This window comes from Amblyomma americanum, chromosome 9 (genome assembly GCF_052857255.1).
Source record: "Amblyomma americanum isolate KBUSLIRL-KWMA chromosome 9, ASM5285725v1, whole genome shotgun sequence".
NCBI classification, from domain to species: domain Eukaryota; kingdom Metazoa; phylum Arthropoda; class Arachnida; order Ixodida; family Ixodidae; genus Amblyomma; species Amblyomma americanum.
In genome coordinates this window covers 143,967,667-143,988,269 of record NC_135505.1, presented here as the reverse complement: position 1 = coordinate 143,988,269, position 20,603 = coordinate 143,967,667, and the positions used below count along the sequence as shown (strand labels likewise).

Here is a 20,603-nt window from a genome sequence, read left to right as displayed (position 1 = left end):
TGCATCAGCTAGACGTGGGTTTCCGACATCCTTAGGCCTTCGCACCACACCCCTTTGTCGGCCAAAATGTGCCAAAGGTCTGGAAAAGCATCGCTGGCACAGGCTTCTTCCCACTTCTATACGTTTCTTTTTTCTCAATTACTCTCCGAGAGAGCTTCTACCCGGTCACATGACCAAAGATAAGGTAATCCAATAGGCAGCTCGTAGCTGAACACGGCAATGTCATGGCGAGCAAACTATATGTTGGTATTTACAAGTGCTAGAACGAATTATACTGGTAATGATGGCCAACGGCCAATATCGTTGTTGAGAATTAAGCTGATAAGTTAATCCCGAAGCGATGACGTCACTAAATTTTCTGCTGCCAGAGACGTATTACTATTAGAAGGAGGACTTAAACCTCATAACACCTTCGATAGCGCTCTTGATCAAAAATTTCGTGTGACCACAGTAAACTTCTTAGTGACGCCTGTTGCTGTTTCTTTTTCCTTTCTCTCCTCCAGGTCAAAATCTGGTTCCAAAACCGCCGCATGAAGTGGAAGCGCAGCAAGAAGGCGCAGCAGGAGGCCAAGGCCCGCTCGGCCGACAAAGGTTCCGACCAGTGCCGCCAGAGCCCGACACCGTCCTCAGGAGGCGGCGGTGGCGCCACCGCTCCGCCGCCTTCGAAGCCCGCGCCTCAGCCGCATCGGCACGCGCAGCACGGGGCGCCCCCGCACCACCGGCTATCGCTGAACGCCAACGACTACCCGGACTCGCCTGCTGCTGCCAGGGACCTCCAGCTCCGACTGCACCACCAGCACCAGCCGCACCTCCAGCAGGACAACGAGAGTGTGTCCTCGCGGGGCGCGAACAGCGACGCCGAACCCGACGTGGCCCTGTCTCCGGGACTGGCGGACTCCAATGTGGCACTCTCGCTGTGTTCCCAGCCCACGGGGCGAAGCACGGACCTCATCTACCGGCCATACGTGGTGTGACGCTAGGCTGGCCCGCGGCGAGGAGGACACGGCGCCCGCCGTCGGCATTGCACGCACAACTCGACAGTGACCCTGAAATATTTATGCTTGCGGTGGGCCGCGAAAAGGTGTCTCACCCGGATTCACACTTTTGCCGATCGCAGTTTGTACACGGCTGATCTCTGAGGACGTGTCTTTAGGGTTGTCTCAATGGCTGTGTGTGTGACAGTCATTCAGGACTTTGCAGCTTGTACGGCGTTCCACTAGATGAGAGCATTTACCAGTGATCGGCTGGTTATGTATGCGAGAGAGGGAAAGACCACGCCCGAGTGCACTTTAAAGCATTTCACTTCGCGGCGTGAGGGAGAAGTGAACTTTATCGACCTTGCCACCAAGTCCGGCTGTAGGGAGTATGCACCGAGGTCACAGTGGCAGCAATTTTGCGTGCAGTCTTTGCTAAAAGTAACCAGGCTGCAGGGTTTGTTTCTCCCTCATATAGTGGAGCCCCTACGGCATCCCTAAAAACCAAGACGTATTGGAAGGTGAGGAAAAGGGTTCTTCTTACCTCACACTGATTTATAGCCTGATGGGTGTGATAAGTGTTCCGCTATACAACTGAGAAGCAAACCGGACAGTATGGTTACTTTTGGCAAAGGGGGTAGGTACACATTGAGAACAGCGAAAGGCCACAAGCATGTTTAATGGGCTTATTGTCATCTGGCCCGACTTGCACCCTGCAGCTGCGCTCTGTATCTCAAAATGGCGCCCATGACATCACATGAATACCTCCTACAGCTTTCTTTTGCCGTTCCATCTTCCAACACGTTACGCAAAGCAAAGATTGGCGAATACATAGTGTTAACAATTCCGTACACAAGTATCAGGCATCGCACACAGAACACGCGTTGTAGTCGGGCAGCCAAGTGCGAACTACTTTGCAGCTCGGAGGGACACTCTATAGCACCTTTTTTCCTCTGCAGCCTACAGCGTTTTTTGGTTGGTGACCGTGCGCATGGACAAATGCCTCAAGGGTACCGATTATTAAAGGAAACGGAACTCACAGCCGCAGGGGAGAATTAATAACAGAAAACAATAAGAGCTGGTGCCTGCTTAGGTTCCCACTTGACAGTGGCCTCTACAACTAACTAAAGCATAGAGGCGAACTCCGATAAGCAGCCACGGCAGGTGTTCAAATATAAAAAATAACCGACAGACTTTGAAGCGCGCCAGTCCAGGAACAGTCGGCAGGGGGCGTCAAAGCAGCTCGAACCCCGAAATCGTTTTTACTGCGTAAGCGGTATGAGTGCAATTAGGCGAAAACGTCGGCGTGTGTCTCTGCGTAGCCGCCGAGTGAAGCTTCCAGCACCTGCATCGGCAGCGGCGAGAGCCGCGGGCACAGCGAGGTTCCCAAGCGAGCGGCGAGTGCGGAGAGGTGGGAAATGACGCCGAAAATGAGAACGCTTCATCGACTGCTCCAACGCAGCACGCCATGTAAGCCGAAATGTGCATAATGCAGCAAATATAAAACAAAAAATCATTGGCGAGCCATAAAAGCCAGCCAGACTAAAGCGAAATTGGTGCAAATTTCTGGAAGTTGGATGCGGCAAAAGGTAAAGGCATCGAATAGAAAAGCATCGTCCCAAAAGCGCATCCTGCTTACGTAGTGCATCGCATCAGACCACCTGAGCGTCTGTGAATCTTCTTATTTCGCTAATAACCACATTACATTCCCAGGCGTATTTGCTAAGATGATGATGATGTAATTGATATGAATTTTTTTGTTAAATGTGCCCTGTTTATCGAAAAATTCTGGCGCAGAATACAGTTGCACCGTCTAAGCAGACGGTGCGACTGCACTTTTGCCAATGAGTGCGACGACCATATCCGCTGATTCGGCCAATCGGTGAGCGCTTCGTGTCTCTCGAGAGATCGAAACCAGAATATGTGCACACTTGTACAGTTTTAAGGAACGAAAAATGTAACAGTAGACCGCAGCTGAGATTAGGCCGACGTCTGCTTACTCTACCGTTGTGCAATCAACACACTATGAGGCTTCCGAAAACAGGAAATCTTGACTACACAGAAACACTACAACAGTCGATTAAAAATCCCGTGGTCCTCGCGTGGCAGAAACGAAGGTACGCCCGTTGCTTGGTTCACCATGTAAGCAACTGATGCAATGCTATTACTCTTTGAAAGACTTCGCTCCTAGACTCTTCATGCCTGGTGACACTTTTCAACATCCCCAGCCGTAGCCTCGTACAAACGTATACAGTATACAAATAAGTGTTGAACCATACATTGCCTTGCGAGAATACCGACCATCGGCCAGCACTCACGGTGCTTGCTTCTTTCAAGTCGGTCTGGTAACGTTCCAAGATGAAAGGAATCTTCTTTCAGGCCATTATCCTCGCTACTGATAAAGCTGACAGATCACGGACATTCGCGGAAGTCATTTAAACTGAGGCCGAACAATCACGAGCTTCTAAACTCACAGTATTGCCCAATGTGTCCTTTTTTTCTTTGTGAGGTGAGGGTTAATTTTTATCTCCAAACAGTGTGGAGCACGACAAAGAATTACCTCATTACTATTCAGAAAACGGTTACTACAATCAAAGCCAGGAATTCGCATCTGCTTCTGGGCCGCTACTATAGTTGTTTTTTTTCAATCACCATCAGGACACAGCTTTCAGTTTGCCCAATTCTACGGAACAGCAAGATACTTTTATACAAAGACTTCGCATTCCATGAAGTACTGGACCACACATCATTATACTACGGTCTCTGCACAAAACATCAGCTGGAGTCCAAGTGGCCGTAAGGACGTCTTCAAAGACTTCGCGGAAAGACCAGTACCAGCTAGGCCTAATAAGGTTTCGGGTGAAAAAAAGTAACGAGCAACACACAGGAGCTGGGGCGAACAGCTTCGATTGATTGATTGATTGATTGATTGATTGATTGATTGATTGATTGATTGATTGCACTCTACAGTAGAAAAGAGAGGGTCAATCGAAAGGGGCCGAGTGTTAGTGACGTTCGATCACTGAATCATGGAATCCTGCCTGCCGTTTCAAACACTGAGCTATATATGCCTGACGGCGGTGCCAGCGACATCGTCAGTCCTCACCGATCTTTAGTGCCGTTCCTTCAAACTCGCGAAGTCGGCGTACACATCGATAAACGTACAGCGTCGGTCGGAGATAGCGTAGGCTTATTTATTGAGTTCCTCACTCTTATGCGTTCTAGATCTTGCAAGCTCATCTCGTCTTTTACGGAACGCTGCTCTCAGGTGACACAGATACTGTCTATTTCGTCCACATCGGAGAAAAGCAAACTATAGCGCTGGTGAACAGTGTGAGTGTTTCGGTACAGGTATAAAGACGCGAAGGTTTCGTAGGAATATGATTCAGCAATAAGTGTTATATGCTTCGCAGGCCATTGACTGAGAATATTTAGCACTGAGTTCATTGGATAATGCGTTTCTACACTATAGAAGGCAAGCTTTGCTTCTGAATGGCTGCCGTACATGGTATGGTACCAATTTTGTGCAGTACAAATTTAGTTGCTAACTGGCTGTCGGGTATGAAAATCACGTTAAGTGCTCCGATTCGTGCTTTTCCAGGTGGTTTAAATGCTATGTAGTGTGTGACTGGAGTGAATCTTTATGAAGTTCTCAAAGGTGGCTGCATACAGTCATACGAATTTGACGCTGAGTGAAGAAAATTTATTTTCTCCGTTACATCGCTCATTAGAATCAATAAACTGCGCGCGCTATTGAAAATGATTTAATTGTTCTAGGCGTACAGGTGACTTTTTATATGACCAGAGCAAAACGTTAATTTTCTTTTTTTTTTGTAATGTAAACAGCAACCGCGTATATGACCTCCTTAAAACAGTTCGATTTTCGTATTTGCAAAAGAGTTGTGTACAGTGAACTGGGTGTATATTCTGTTTCCAGCGACTAGCAATTCTTTTAACCTGCTGCTTCTAGTGCAATATTCGTGAGCGTTCCCACGCAGCGCAAATAATGGCCGTATAATGTTGGAAATATATTGACAAAAGCTGGTCCCACGAAGGGCCAGTGTGAAACCATTACTTTCCAATACTGGGCCAATTATCTGTGTTGCTTGCATTAGCAGTGATTCAAATGAGCTGCCATCTTCACTTCCCACTAAGTTCGCCAGACGTAATTTGGTTGTAACGAAGCCGTTGTAAATTGAACCCTTTTACGCGCAGGCTGTGAAAGGCAGTGTGTGACCTTCTTTTTGGGTGCGATTCATCTAAAATGCTACATTTTTGAGTGGAGCAATTCAGTCTGAGTGCATTGGGGGGAAAACGGCGTCATCACTTCATTTCATGCCTCATATTGTACATAACCTGTTCATTAAAAGTTCTTCTATAGGGATGCCTTGTCTCATGGCTTTTCCACTTGCAACGAAGAACCTAAGAAGCGAAGGAGGAACTCTTGGCCTCACATCACGGAGCATGAGCACACAGGCGTGGTTACTTCACTTTCAGGTGCAGAGCGGCACGATGACGTCACAGATGGCCATTAGCCAATTGCATGCTGACGCAACCCGGTGCCTGATGAAGCTAGCGTTCCGGTGCACTTGGCGCATCTCGTATGCCGAGATTTTTTTCACCACGCATTCAATTAGCGCTTCTGGTCACATGTAAACACATCTTAAAGCCCGTATGGTGCCTGGTAGTGCGTTCTGACATCGCACCCGCAGCTATAAGCTTTCACTCAGCACCGCTAGATGACGCCACTGCATCAGCACTTGCACGGAATGTGGCATTACATGGCCCCCTGCTTACAGAGTTTCCACGCCTGTATGTTCTACCTCCGTTGCCCTATTTCAACTTACGTGGCTACGAGTGGGACGTAAGTACAATTAGAATAAAATTAAAAAAAAAATTCGCAGAACGGCTACGAGTGAGTAATGCGAATGTTTTTCAACGTTAGTTGGAACGGAAGAAGGAAATATTTATTGCTCACTCTTCAGGTTTTCCTAGTGAGTTGTAGTGACGTCAAGTGTGACGTCACTCCGTGTTGACCAGTCAAAGCGGCTGATTTCTGTGCGAATGCCAGTGTCGACAACGACGCCGCAAAACACGGCCAAGAAATAGTAACAGCTAAGGCTGCAAAAAGGCCATATTAGCAATCAGCTAACGATTTCTCCGCTCAATAGAGGCTTACATTTTGCTTCTATTTAACAGATATTCACTGATTATTTACCCTCACGGTAACTTTTTCAACCTGATGCATACATGCAAATGTATTTGGTTCTTGCATGCGAACTAGGGATTCCCCTTCACATTCCTCCGATTATCGCTGTGGAACCAAACACTAACGGCAAAACGCGTGGATGGATGGATGGATGGATGGATGGATGGATGGATGGATGGATGGATGGATACGGCTGAACCCTTTACATCGGGCGGTGGCTCAAGCCACCTAGCCATGTCTTGTGAAATTTTACTCCTGTCTTGCTTTTAGCCACCAATCAGATAACCTTCGCTTTTTTACTTCTACTCGCTTAAAATCTACTTTCCCTTCACTATCCCTAAACCCCAATGCCTTGGGTAAGCCAGCCCCGCTGCCTTCCACTGTAGGGTGAAGCCCTTTACAGAAAAGTATCAAGTGTTCAGCCGTTTCCTCCTCCTCTCCGCACGCAATGCACAAAGTGTCTATCTCCTGGTACCTGACTCTATACTTCTTAGTCCGCAAAACTCCAGTCCCGTGGCTGTCGGCAGTCAGTGCCACCTAGCGAACCGCGTGAACATTCGGCAATTGGAGAACTACACAGGACGGACGCTAGAATCGATTGGAGAGCGGCTGCACTTGACTCCTATACAGCTGCAAAGGCTTGTATCATCATGCATTATTCTACAAAATCATTTAAGCCACTTGGACCGCCTAAACACGTTATTGCGTAAAATACCTCCGTTACCACAAACTGCTCTCTCTGCGAATTTCTCTCTGTTTGGCGCCTGCGATCAGCAGAATTTTACTTGTTGACGCTGCAAGAACATCGCATGCAAGGCATCGTCCGCAACCTTGATGATCTGACGAATGACATTACCTTTTTTTTTCTATCAATGTTTTTGTTATCGTCAAAAGCTTTCCACGTTGGTTTTATAAAGCAATCTTAACTGTTCAATGCGAGCGGTGGAAAAACTTTAAAAGAAAGATTTTGCTACACATCTCAAGAATGGACCATCACCTTCAATATTTCTATAACAGTATTTATCCATTTTCCAATATGCAAAATTTTCCCCCGAGAATGTTGGACACGACTACAGGAATGTATGCCGGTATGGGATTCAACGTCCTGAAGCTTCACGTTGACTGTGAGAGGCGCCATAGTCAAGAGCTCTAGATTTATTTAGACCACTTGGGGTGCTTTAAAGTGCGCTCACATCAGCACAAGGAAATTTTTTGCATTTCACCTGCATCAAGATGCGGTCGCCGCAGCCGGGAATCTATCGTGTCTCCTTGGGACCGAACGCCGTAACCACCCGGCCCCGCGGAGGATGTTCAGGAAGGTTCGAGAAGAAAAACTAAAAAAGCCGACAAAAAAATACCACTTTAACCTTTTCGCCCAGAAACAAAGCGTATCGCAGGCCCCAGCAGCAAGCCCGAGTTTGGACTCTATATGCATAAGAGTTAAATCGCAAGCCAGCAGGCTGTCATTCTAATCGACAAGAAGTTCTCGAAGTGCGTTCGGCGAAACATTTCGGCTCCTTGGAGCACGTTTGCAGTCCTCCGAGAACCTAATTCATGCATGTTTCAAACCCCTCCTTCCTTCCCTTAACTCACTTTGTATTTAGGACTAATCACACTGTAATTGCTTACAACAGGTAATTTAACTATACACCATGCAATTATTAACTGAATTTGGGCCCGTTTTGAGGAGCTCTCTACATGCATTTTTCGTTTACACCGACAGCTGTTAAGCGTCCGTTCCTGGGTTTCGCGTCGTAGTCATCGGCGTAGCCGGTGAGTGCGTCGCCATGAGAACCACTGGGAGGGCGGTTACCGTGGAAAGAGGAACGTATGACGTGGGCGGAGACATGCGTAACCGGAATGTTGTTACCACAGGAAGCATCCAGAGGGTATGGCTACCGTGGAAGAAGGAGAGAGGGCATGAGGAGAACGGAGGAATGTGGGAAATAAAAAGAGCTCCATAGAACCACCATATGTGAGGTCGTTCTCATATTCTCTGCCACAACATATCGTAAAGTACAAACACCTTAACAGCTGTCGCTGAATCTCGAGTTAACCAGTGGTAACCGTCCTGTTTTTGTAGCTTTAATTCATAGTAGGCAAAAAGAGACGGAAACCAGGTCACTCCGGGTTCCTCAGCATCTTTTGAAAGCCGTTGCGTTTTCCTATGGTTCTCGTTTTTTCGAGGACAGCCGCCATAGAACTTCCTTTATTGAACTCTCCATCGCTACGTGTAACGAGCAAAAGAGGCCGCTTAAGTTTAACGGTTTTCCTTTTCATACTGGTTTTATTTCATTCAAGTACAACTGAACACAAGTTGCGGCATCTGCCGAACGGCAGAGAAACGCCAAATCGTGGCCCCGTTTACGACCGTACCGCTTTCCAGCGAGAAAACGACCGCGCTTATACTCCGCGAATCTGCGATGAGCGAGGCCGATCGTATACAAGGGACGCGAAAAACGAGAGGAAAATGCTAAATCTGTGACGTCACGATGCAACGCGAACGACGACCAAGACATACACGCGCGCACAAACACACCGCAACGTCAGGCCGCAACCAAGTGCCAGCCATCGCCCGTCGCGCGCCCTGGCGGCAAGGCCGGCAAGCATCGCCCATTAGGCTGATTGCCAGCCCATCTTTCCCTCTCCCCGCCCTTCTTTCGTTCGTCGGGCCCGCAACAAATGTCCGCTAAGCATAAAATTACGCGACCCATTTGCCTTGGCGTGCACACGTCGCCGTCGAGAGGGCGCTCCAAGCGTGGGACGGGCAGCTATATGTCGCGAGCCCGGAGCAAGAAGGGACAAATGTGCTGTCGGCAACCATCGGGATCGGACAGGGCTGCTTTCATTTTTTTTTTCCTTTGAGAAATAAACCGCGCTCGCGTAATGCCCATTTGCTGCGCCGAGGCATATAAAGGGGGGAAATATGTTGACTTTATTACTAAGTGTTTGCGAGCGCATGAGTCACGTATAGCCCTTTGACGGTCGGACTTCAAATCTCGGGAACGCCGCGTCGCGAATCAGTTTTTTCAGAGCTGACGAGGCATTTTTTTTTCTGTCGGCGCCAGAGCCTTGCAAGTCCCGGAGGGATGCTATGAGCGCAAAGGACAGAAACCTGTGGCAGAAATAGCCGAGAAAAAGGCGGCGATTTACGCTATCCTTGTCTAAATGGTTGCCACCAAAGTATAGAAACTTGCTTCGGACATACCTTTGGTGTCTATCTCGATTAATCAGCGTATGTCGAGTACACAGTATCTTTATTTAGCAGAGAGTTGGGAAGGGAAAATAGGTGCTCGTTATGACATACGTGACGCGGAAGCAAATAGTCACCGAAACCAAGCAGCATAGGGGATATGTTAAAACATCCCCTGTGCTCCTTGTTTTCTACACAACTGCTCGCTTCCAGTCATGTAGGGTCTCTTTTCCTCAGTACAGCTTCGCTATTGGTCGAAGGCTTCTGCTTACTTTATCCGAAGCGTTTCAGGTGGGAGTTGCGAACGAACTGCCAATACCATTTCTGTTAAAGATGCAAATCTCTTCACGTCGATCTAGGAAACGTAAACTTAAATAAATTTGATCAGAAATGATTTGAGTGGTATTCTGATTTTGGGGGCAGGAATTCCGCACGAAATTTTAGGCGCAGAAGACGAAACATGGAAGCACTAATAAGTGTTTGTCACGTGACTTGCACTACATTCTTCCCGTAGTTCGCATGATCAAAGAATTGCTATTAAAAAAAAACAGCGTTTTTTTTTTTGAAGAAACAGCATTCGAACAAAACTTACCAGGCGACGAGTAGCCGTCGGTGCCGTCAGGTGTCGGTGTCTACAGGCAGGTAACCAGGCGTTCAGAACACTCAGAAAAGACTTCGAGCTAACAAAAAAAAGACTGGCGAAGCGGTGGCCGTTGGTCCAGAAAGTTGCACCTTCGAGCCTCACGTTGCTGTTAAGTCCACTAGAAGCCAACCACCCCTCCGTGGTCCCAGTCGGACAGACAACCCTTCTGCTTGCTGTAGACAGGGAATGTAGAGCTGCGCTGCACTGCTGCACTTTAGTCTGGAGCTTGGCGACTCGGAGACACGGCTACCAGCTCCGCTCCCAACGCACCTCTGAGCAAGCGGGCAGTTATCAGTTATCACAGCGACGATCGCAAAAGCCCGCATCTGCCAGTCAGCATCACGTGACGGGCAAGAAAATGTGAGACCACGCCAGTTCATCTTCGCCAATGGAAAATTTCCTTCTTTCCCACGAGTAACTGGAAGTGATTTCTGGCTTAGATAATTCCAGATGAGAAAGCGGATCACACTGCGCCACCATCCGTCGTTGCGCGCAATGTCGTGCTTGAAGCTGATCAGTAATGCCAGTCTTTGCAGCGCAGGTTTGCTTCTGTGTCCGAGAGGCGTCGGAGGGAGTGCTTCGTCGACACTTCGTCAAGCTGAGTTGATCACCCGCCTACACCTTCGCATGACCCTTCGCTTCGCAAAAAAAAAAAAAACGAATCGCATGAACGCATGCAGAATATATGGCTGACGCGGTATTGTGAAGCAGAGGACATTTGCAGTCGTGCGCCGGCGGCAATAAAAAAAAACTGAAACCTTTGTTTAGTAAGCCCTTGTCATTCATGTAATTCAACCCTGCTATGCCTTAAAGAAATAATCACTGTTTTAAAAAGCAAAACAGCGCGGATAAAACGTTCGAATTCGTTTAGCCTGGCTGCCTTCTGATATATACTGTGGAAATGAAAACACTATACCAAAAAATTTAGTTCCAAGTGACAGGCGGCGTCTCGAGGAACATGTAATCCGCTTCGAACACTTGCAAGGGATTGACCTCCATCGATGAACAGTTACTCGTGACGGAAGCCGCCCATATAGGTATGGATGACCAGGTCATGAGCGAGGAAGCAAAAGTTACAATGTCTCTGAAACAATTTACGCGATGTCTTTGACGTACGTCCCATGACACATCGGCAGGCGTAAAACTGTTCGCGCCAGTACACCAGAAGCGCTATGCTCATAGGCGTGAACAGGTCTCTCGATACTTCTATTGCGCCTTCCGTGGTTACATAGGCACGGCTGTCATCCAGCGTGCATGCTGAAACGTCCCTTTAATCGGCTCCTTGGAACGTCAAGTGAACCAAAAAATTTGAAGCGATAGAATCTGACTGAGAATAGAAACTGAACGGAGATGTCTTCAGCGTCCCCTTATACCTGCATCACACAGTTTGAAGACATCAACTGATGGCCCACAAGGTCCTACTAGAATAACGCTCTCTCTGATCAGCAAGAAGACGCAGTAGTTTTTGGTTACGACATATTACGATGAAGCCGTTAACCCGTGACCAATTCCCTCACACAGCAACGCTGTGAAAGTCCACCGCCCTCCGAAATGGCCCGAGTATGCCGTACAAATTAGCTCCTCGACGCGGCGCAAGTTAGGGCGGCAAGCGCGAGACCAGAGCTCCCTGAAAACGAGACAGGAGCAGGGTAAATTAAGCCTAATTGGGGCGACAGTTTCGACGCCTCCGAAACAACTCCCCGCCCATGCAAGCGCCGCCGCTAACCGAGAGAGCGCGGCGCTGTGGGTGCCAAGAGGAGGAGGAGTTGGGTGCAGCGTTGCTGTAGCTGCAGGGTACGTCGAGACTACGGAAAGTGCGTCGCGAAATGTAATTCAGTGCATTAACTCCTCTCGCGTTGAAGATTTATTATTTTCCTGCATGGAATTTGTCTGGAATAGTCTTAACCCCTCGCTGGGTCATAAATAACCCAAATGAGTTCATTAAGGTGTAAGGCATCTACTGTAAACGCGGTTATACAAAGCGAAAGCACTTCCTTCAGCCATCATAAGCTTAGAAGTCTAATGAAAACTTCCAGAATAGTGCTTTCATATGTGTGGACCTCAAAGCTGCAGCCCTAAACTCACACATATGTATTTCAAGTTCGCTCACGAGAGCAGACGATGCAAAAACTGTTTGACACGTTCGCTCTTCCTATTGGTTGGCCGGACGCGTAGGTTTAGATGCACTGCACGCAAGTTAGAAGACGCAGCGTAGGCCTAATGAAGTCACCGCAGCGACGCGCGCGCGGGTCTGCACACACGCAACGCAGCAGCGTCAGGCGCGCCGCTCAGTGGACGAGGGGGGAAGCCGCCCTCACCGATGGGACTAATTAGGCTAAAGCGTCGGTTTCGCCATAGCTCCTAAGAAAAGAAAGAAAAGCAGGAAAGATGCGGCTGTATAGAGCTCGCACGTACGCCTCCTATAGGGATGGCTCACTTTCGCGTAGCGGTCTTCCTAGCGGGCGTCGTTTCTGCAGATTAGGCCTAAAAGGCGCCGCCCTGCCAACTCGTGACAAACATTTTAAACGGGGTCAAGCCGCCGATCGGTTCGCTGAAGCCGGCAGGGTGGGTGACTCGATCGTGCGTCCCCCCCCCCCCTCCGTCGTATCTTTCGTCCAATCGAGTGTTTTCTGGTTCACTCGTTGCACGTTGAGCGGACAGACGATAAATCACGTGATTTTTGGAGTGAGCCTGGATACTTCGTCGACTGAATTTATTTTGACTCCGGGCAATAGGGGAGTTCCTAGTGAAACGTGTTAGAAGCGGTATGCCACAACTAATACCAGACCACCGTTAAATGGATTTCAATATCATTTAAAGAAATGGAGGACTAAATTTTGATCCCTCTTTTTTTCTAGGAGGAGGGGGGGGGGGGGGGGGCGGGCGCAATGGAGACCTTACCGTCTAAGGCGCTCGAATCCGAAACGGTTCTGTGAGAAATGATGTAGAAAATTCTAACTAAGAATTTTTCGATGCATGGACGGGCCCGTTTCTATGTATCCCGAAGATGGAAACTGGAAACTATGATTAACGAGCACAATTGCGATTTTGCACCAACGAAAATGATGTACTGAAAACTAATACAAATAAAAAATGGCGAAAAAATTGTAAACATTGTGCAAAAAGTTATACGTGCCAAAAAATAGAACTTTTTAAGATAATAATGGGATAAGACGGAATATGAACCTGGTGCTCAAACTTTTCCCTTAGTATCATCGGTCTTAAGTTCAACTAACGTCACAGCCATTGTTCGGTTGATGAAACCGAAACAGCATGAGAGAAGAAATTCAATTATAAATTTTCCAGCGGTCGTAGGCGAATACCACTCGGTGACCCATGTATTCTAATGCCTAACGCACAATTACAAAAGATGAAAACACACAACTAAAATTAGGTGTCTATAGTCCCTGAAGGTTATGCTTGAGCAGGAAAATCGTGGTGGCGCGAAAGAAGGGGCAAATTTATGGTGGCCTGTACCGATTGGATACCGCGTTCTAATCACAAAGACACTACTCTCACTGAAAACCGAAAAGGAAGGAAGGACTGGCGCACCGAATCCCTCCATGACAAAAACGTAGTATGTCGTTAAAACTTGTTTTGTGGCCTTAACAAGAAGCTAATCACGAGAAAAAAGTTAAAAGCTGTATCATTTTTATACCTGACTTGTTTACTAAAGTCAGACATTGAAAAGGTGATTTTGTTTACTTTTGTGACTGGCTAGCGAAGTAATACAGTATGCCGCGGACCTTGGCCCAGTGTTAACAACTGCTGTTTTTTCCAGTTAATTGTATCCTACTATAAGGGTAAAAAACGAAATACAAAAGGGCGCCATCACCGGCCGATTTCACAAGTAAACTGCGTGTGTCTAAAAATTTTTTTCGTAGATCCCAGAGGCTAGTCTTTACCGCCATTCACTTCAAAACGGAGATCACGGAGTCCTTTTCAGTGTAGACGTCATAAGCTTGAATAGAGTGGCGGGAAAATTTTTAAATGCAATTTTATCAGCATTAAATGCATCTTTGGCTGCCGGACAAACATCATCTTATGGAGAAAGACCCACAGAAACTATTTTTATTAAGAACAAAAATGACATGGCGTTGTGCTCAGTGTCCCGTTAAGGAAAGAAGTGGACTCGGGCTTAAATTGGTTAAGGAAAAAAGAAAAGGATAACACAAACGAAACAAAAGAAAAAGAAAAGCACACGCAAGGTGAGCCTCCGTTCGAGACTTGGCCTCGAGAGACCGGAGAACTACGTGACAGGTCGCTAAACTCTCGGGCTCAGAGCTTTCTTCACTACCACAAAGTCCACAAAGAGTTACCCCTTCGAGCTAATTGTAGAGGACAATAAAGTCTGAAGCAACACGTGAGAAGCTACCCTCAGGCACACTTGCGAAGTTGCCAGTGAACGTTTCGTCTGTCTAGTCGTTCCTTTGTGCCTGCCTTCGTGTTTTCGTGTCCAGTCTGAAGTGGTTTTTCTCAAAAACGCCAGAAAAAGTTGCCCCAGTACAGGCTTTCCGCCTCTTGCAACCAAAAGGTTTCCTTTGCAAACGCAGAGAAACTATCTTCGCCGTTTGTTAAATGTGGTAGAAGTTCTACACAGCTCTACAGACCCCTTTTTGGGCGCAGCCATATTTCCTCTAGGCTGTGCCAGCAGCGTTCTGACTGGAGGATTTCATACAGTTTCATACAGTCCAACACGCACACGCGCTCAGACAAGCTGCAAACAGTGAAAAGATCTATATTATCACACGATATTGCCTTGAGCTATTAGCGCTAGTCTGTGTGGGCGTAGATATGTGCACAGTTTTGGACATTGCACACACCTCTTTGTGTTATGACGTCATCACCTCCCATCGAAGTTATCTTCTTTCTTTCATTCCAAAGGGACCGAACACTGGATTTTAAGCACCCAATTTTTTCTGCACAACAGAAAGCTCGCCGTCTAATGTATTGAATTACGCAACGATTTTGTTAGAAACGCTGTACAAGATTTCTGCCGAGAATTTTTCAATCAGTGCATGCACCCGTTTTTATTTTAATTTCTGCCATAATATATCATGACACGTTTTGGTCATTGGTCGGTCCCTTTAGTGTGGAGTAGCAGGCCAGAAATATGTGCGCATACGATCGACCTTTCCCCTTTACCTATTAGTAATGCCCCCTCTCTCTCTCTTTTTTTCCTTGTGCTTAATTAGGTGTCCGTCAGTTAATATGTCCATCATGATATAAAAGACTCCAAATGGAAACACCTGCATCTCAGCCACGTTCTGGACTCATTAATAGCAGAGGTGATGTAAGCACAAATATCGTATAGTTGTAATTACAGAAGCGAACAGACCTCTCTTGTTGACAGCACTGAGATAGCGCATTGTTTATTGATTGATTGATTGATTGATTGATCGAGTGAGTGAGTCAGTCAGTGAGTGAGTGAGGGAGTGAGTGATCCAGCCACTGGGTGAGAGGGTGAAAAGCTGCTTACTCAAATCACACTTATGATAATAATTAATAATAATTGTTTTTCGGGGGAAGGAAATGGCGCAGTATCTGTCTCATATATCGTTGGACACCTGAACCGCGCCGTAAGGGAAGGGATAAGGGAGGGAGTGAAAGAAGAAAGGAAGAAAGGGTTGCCGTAGTGGAGGGCTCCGGAATAATTTCGACCAACTGGGGATCTTTAACGTGCACTGACATCGCACAGCACACGGGCGCCTTAGCGTTTTTCCTCCATAATGACGCAGCCGCCGTGGTCGGGTTCGAACCCGGGAACTCCGGATCAGTAGTCGAGCGCCCTAACCACTGAGCCACCGCAGCGGGTTAATCACACTTATGTCAAAGAAAGTTTTAAGAACATTAAAGAAAAACAATCTGCTGCCATGACCCTCTGTCTACAAGTCAGCGAAACGAATCCCGATTGCTTGCGACATCAACCCATCTTCTGCTTCTTTCTGTAGCACAAAATATTCTGCGTAAAAATGAAACACGTGCAGCCCATCTTCCAACGATGCTACACTATCCAAGAAAACGCGTATTCATACGGCTCGTTGGTCAGGACTGCAACGTGCTCACTTCTGTCTGTTTTTCTGTTCCGCGGGGGCCCATCCGTCGCGCAACCCGCGAAAGTGGCTCCATTCGCGCCCACTTCTAACCCCCACCCCCCAACCCCCCGTTCCATTGTGCGAAGGCGTCGCGTTCCGCCCAGTGCACAAGATCGCCCTAACCGCTTATCGTGCTACCCTCCTCGTTAACGCGCATACTCGCCCACAGGGGTCTCCACTCGCCTTCTCCCGCCGCCGAGGCGGAGAGCGCCACCTGGTCTAATTTCTCGCAATCTCGTTAGCGCTTATTGGATTGGCGCCCGTGCCATAGGATTGGGAAAGCTCCCTATCCTCCCTTCGCGCCCTCAGCGCTGTGGGTCCCTTCGTACGAGCCTATTACGAGTGTTTGCCGCGGTTAGGAGGACGCCTTCCTCCCGCTGTGTCTGAGCGCCGCTTGTGCCTAGCTTTCTCTTTCTCCAACTAGGCGGCGCCGCGGGCGCTTTGTCGGTGGAGGGAAAACGAAAAGCTGTATTCGCTAGAGAGAGGAAGGCGGAGAAGAAATAAGGATAGGCCTGCCCTCTGGAGTTGCCTGAATAGACTATATATAAAGAAACGGGCACGAAAGCAGCTTTCCCGAGCTCATAGAACTCGCTCCGTTGGAACGGGGCTCATCATTCTGATCCAATTAGCCCAATTCGAGGCACATAATCACCGGTTAGGGGGCGCAGACGAGACGGTCGCTCTTCGAAAGTTCTTTTGCCTTTCGGCTCACCTCGTATAGGTCTCGCTGGAGCAGCGTGAGCGCGCGCATTCGAAATACAGGCACAGGGTTCAATGCAAGTGGGTACACAGCGGTGCTGTTATTCGTAGCGAACTTTTTCTATTTTGTATTTGATGGCAACACAGTGTTAAACATGAAACAACGTACGCAGGAAAAAAAAGAACGGGATTGCATCGCCAACCCTTTTGAATTCGAGTAAACGTTGTTAACTGCACGTTGTTTCGTAGTGCAAATGCTGACTGCAATCAACTGTCACTCGAGTTGCTAAAAAACACCGCAAACATTCACCGCGTTGTCTTATGAACGTTATTGTTGCTATTGGTTGCTTGGATGTTCCTACTTCTGTGTTCGTTTCCTGCACAACTCCTTGTTTCATTTTATTTATCAAATTTTACCCTCCTAATGTGGCCCTTTATATGAACAGCAACAGAGTGGCGACGCGGGCAAGTTGCTATAAATAAGACATAGCGGAACTGGCGAGAAAACTCGAGCACATGTAGAACACAAGAGAGCGCTGGTCTGTGCCGTCCCCCTCCCCCTTGTGTTCGTCTTCTTTCGCTGGTTCCGCTGTGTACAACTTATACTATTTTATAACCAGCAATATATTCTAAACAAATAAAATTAAAAGAGAAGGATCTCTCTATTAGTGCGTATTTTGTTTTAGCAGTCGTGCATTTTGCTTGCGAGGTGCGTAAGAAGCTTAGTAAATTCAAGAATAATACGCCTAACATTAAATCACCGTTAGTTACGTCGGATTTTTGTGTTTTCTTTTAGCACTAGAAATCTGAACTTGAGCAACGTTTACTAACAGTGTGTTTCAAATTCAAACTAAAATAGTGAAGGATGGTTATGAATGTCAGTGCAGTCCACCATTATACTAGCGCAATATACCATCACTAATTCTACCATGCAAATAAAGGCCTTTTTGATGGCGCTTCGTGGCGTCAAGTAAGCAATTTACTCGCTACCAGTGAACCACATACGTGGCTCATCCAAATGCGAACCCAGCAATAGCAGTTCGTTGGCAATGCCATTCTCAACCCGCCTCAGTCGTTGTCTATCACATGAAATTTTGTCTAAGGCGATCTTGACAGTCGCTTGACGCGCATATCATCTCGGAATTCCTCCTTTCCACCAGGCGCTAAGCTTCACCGAATGCATTTCCCCTTTCCTTTTTATCCAAACATCGCTCGATCGACGAACTCCTCGATGTTACACAATCACCTTTAATTCCAACCAAACAAACCTTTCATCAGAATATGTCCGCTTGGTGGATATATTGTTTGCGACATTCAAAAGAAGCACCCGCAAAGCCAGCACTACCAAAGTGTTCTCGATTTGTCCTATCTCATTCTGTTTTATTCACTTTAGTTCCCCCTAAAAAGCGCATACACAAAACACATCGCGGCCCGCCGCCGCGGGGAAGGCAGATCGGCAGCCGAGCGCCCGGTCGTCACCAGCGCCGGATACGGCCACTTAGATTTAATTAAGAGCCGTTTGACGTCTCCTCCTTTCGCCACTCCCTCCCCCACGCTTATCCTCACCCCGTGCATTGATCAGCGTCCACACACACAAAACACATAAGCGCTGCTAGCGCCGCTGCGGCGGTAACTGGAGACGCCGGCAGCGCCCCTCCGCGGCCAGCGGACACCCCGTCCCCCCTGGTGGCGGGAAGCGGCAACGCCTGCTGCCCGCTCCTTGATTACAGCCAAGCGTCGTACAACCCCCCGCTATCCTTTTTAACGCTTCGCGAGGCCGCGGTCGACCCGGCTCTTCCCTTTTCTGCGTCCCTAACCATCGCTAACGTTTCCCTCGGGGAATTTAAGCGGGAGCGCCATCTCCCCTTTTTCCTCGTTCCCTCCCTACCCTCCTCGCACCTCTTTCTCTTCTGTCTTTCTTTCACTAACTCGCGCGCTCCTCTTATTGGCGTGTTTGCGCTAGGCGTTAACGCAGTGCCGAGTTCCCTACATCCCGTTTTCCGTATACCTTTCTTCCCGATTTCATCCTTGCCTTTACATTCATTGTTTTCTTGAAACGACGGCAGGGGTTGCGTTTCCGCGCGCCTCTCTTGCTCCCCGCGCGTTCGGCTTCCAACAACATTTCGCGCCAAAGGTGGCACAAGTGCCACACGATTTCGGCTGCGTTTTTGATTCAACGATCGCGTCGTGTTAACAGCGTTGCCAAGGCGTGCATCGCGGCGTGCGGTGGATTTCGCCGCGTCATTAGTGTGGCTAGGGTGGTTGTATAGCCGACGTACAGATGACGGCATCGCGAAAGCATTGTAGAGGGCGCCGCCGTCTGTAACGAGTGTCACGTGATGCCAGGCTTAAGCCTGCAACCCGCAGGCAATGAAAACTGGAGATTAAAGTTCTGAAATTCAAACACCTCCTCGTTACTAGCCCCGAAATTCAAGTATATGAACTTGTGGATTATTGAGGTAAATATTAGTACACAAAATTTGCAAATTGAAGGCCTGATTCTGAGCGCCTAAAAACGATACAACTGGTCACACATGCTAAGACACAAGAAGGCAATAGCAAATTTCAAAATAAGTTCATCACACGCTGATGCCATAGAAGTACACCCGTTGAAATTATTGTTTCATTCGCCCGGAAGGCTGACACTACAGCAGCTAATACTTTGACCTTGTGTCGATAAATAAGTTGGGAAGTGCGAATTATGTAATAGTGCGGGCAACTGGTACTTGGCGGGGTGGAGGTAGGAACAGACAAAAACTATTAGCGTTAGTACAGTCTGTACATGATAAACAGAACCCAGGTAGTAACATCATAATACAGCTAAGACGTGCTAACAGCAGTCTGGTTAACTAATATTGAATAGTTAACCTTTTAGCTATTACTGTTAGGCTCCTTAACTATTGAGAGGCGTGTAGCCCACCGTAATTAATATCCATATAAGTATTAGGAATTTCGAAAACGCGCTTACTCTTGGCGCTGTGGCCCAACAAATTTTGGCTATTTCGACGAGTTACCTGCACTGGAGAGGTTGCTTTGCCTGCAAGGTTCTCGAAAGCGCACGTATTTTGGCGTGATGTGGACAATTTGTTGGGCCACAGCGCCGAGGGTAACCGCGTTTTCGAAATTCTAAAAAAAAATGATATGGGTATTACTTACGGTGGGCTACACGCCTCTGAATAATTAAAATGCCTACCGGGAATAGTTAAAAGTTAACTGTTGAATATTAGTTGACCAGCCTGCTAGTTAGCACGGCTACACCGCCGACAATGCTATGCCGAAGAAAGCGCTCTTCTAGCCCAACAAGCCTATTTCTAAAAAAATTGTGGAATGTTTTAGGTGAAACCCCTTGTATATGGTCACCATAGCCGTACCGGGGTCTTCTACCACTCCGGACATCTCGGCCATTAATGCCTAGTGGCTCTCACTGATTAATGCACTGAGTCGCTAAGCTCAGCTCTGCTTAATTTTTTCACGCCTCCAGACGTAAGATGACGGCTCTCTTAAACGCTGCTGCTGGAAATGGATGCCCACTTTTGGTTTCGCATGACTTGCCGCGGGCCTGAGCGACTGATGATAATAATAATAATAATAATAATAATAATAATAATAATAATAATAATAATAATAATAATAATAATAATAATAATAATAACGAGCCGCGCGCGGGTACTGAAAATCAGGCCAGGAAGGTACACAATCTTTAACCCCAACTATTCGCAGAAGTCCCAGTGTGGACGAAAGCTACGACAATGCGATCGGATCCGGAAACACGTCACACTCCGTTGGTAGC

At 47.5% G+C, this 20,603-nt stretch overlaps 1 protein-coding gene across 2 annotated transcripts in view; it reads left to right on the top strand.

Moving 5' to 3' along the window:
• Positions 1-5,357, top strand: part of LOC144104728 (uncharacterized) — an 81,965-nt gene extending 76,608 nt beyond the window's left edge. For both annotated transcript variants that reach the window (XM_077637887.1, XM_077637888.1), the window contains exon 3: positions 504-5,357. In XM_077637887.1, the coding sequence (XP_077494013.1) occupies positions 504-974 (471 nt within the window). In that variant the 3' untranslated portion in view covers positions 975-5,357. The remainder of the gene's footprint in view (positions 1-503) is intronic.
• The last annotated feature ends 15,246 nt before the right edge of the window (positions 5,358-20,603 follow it).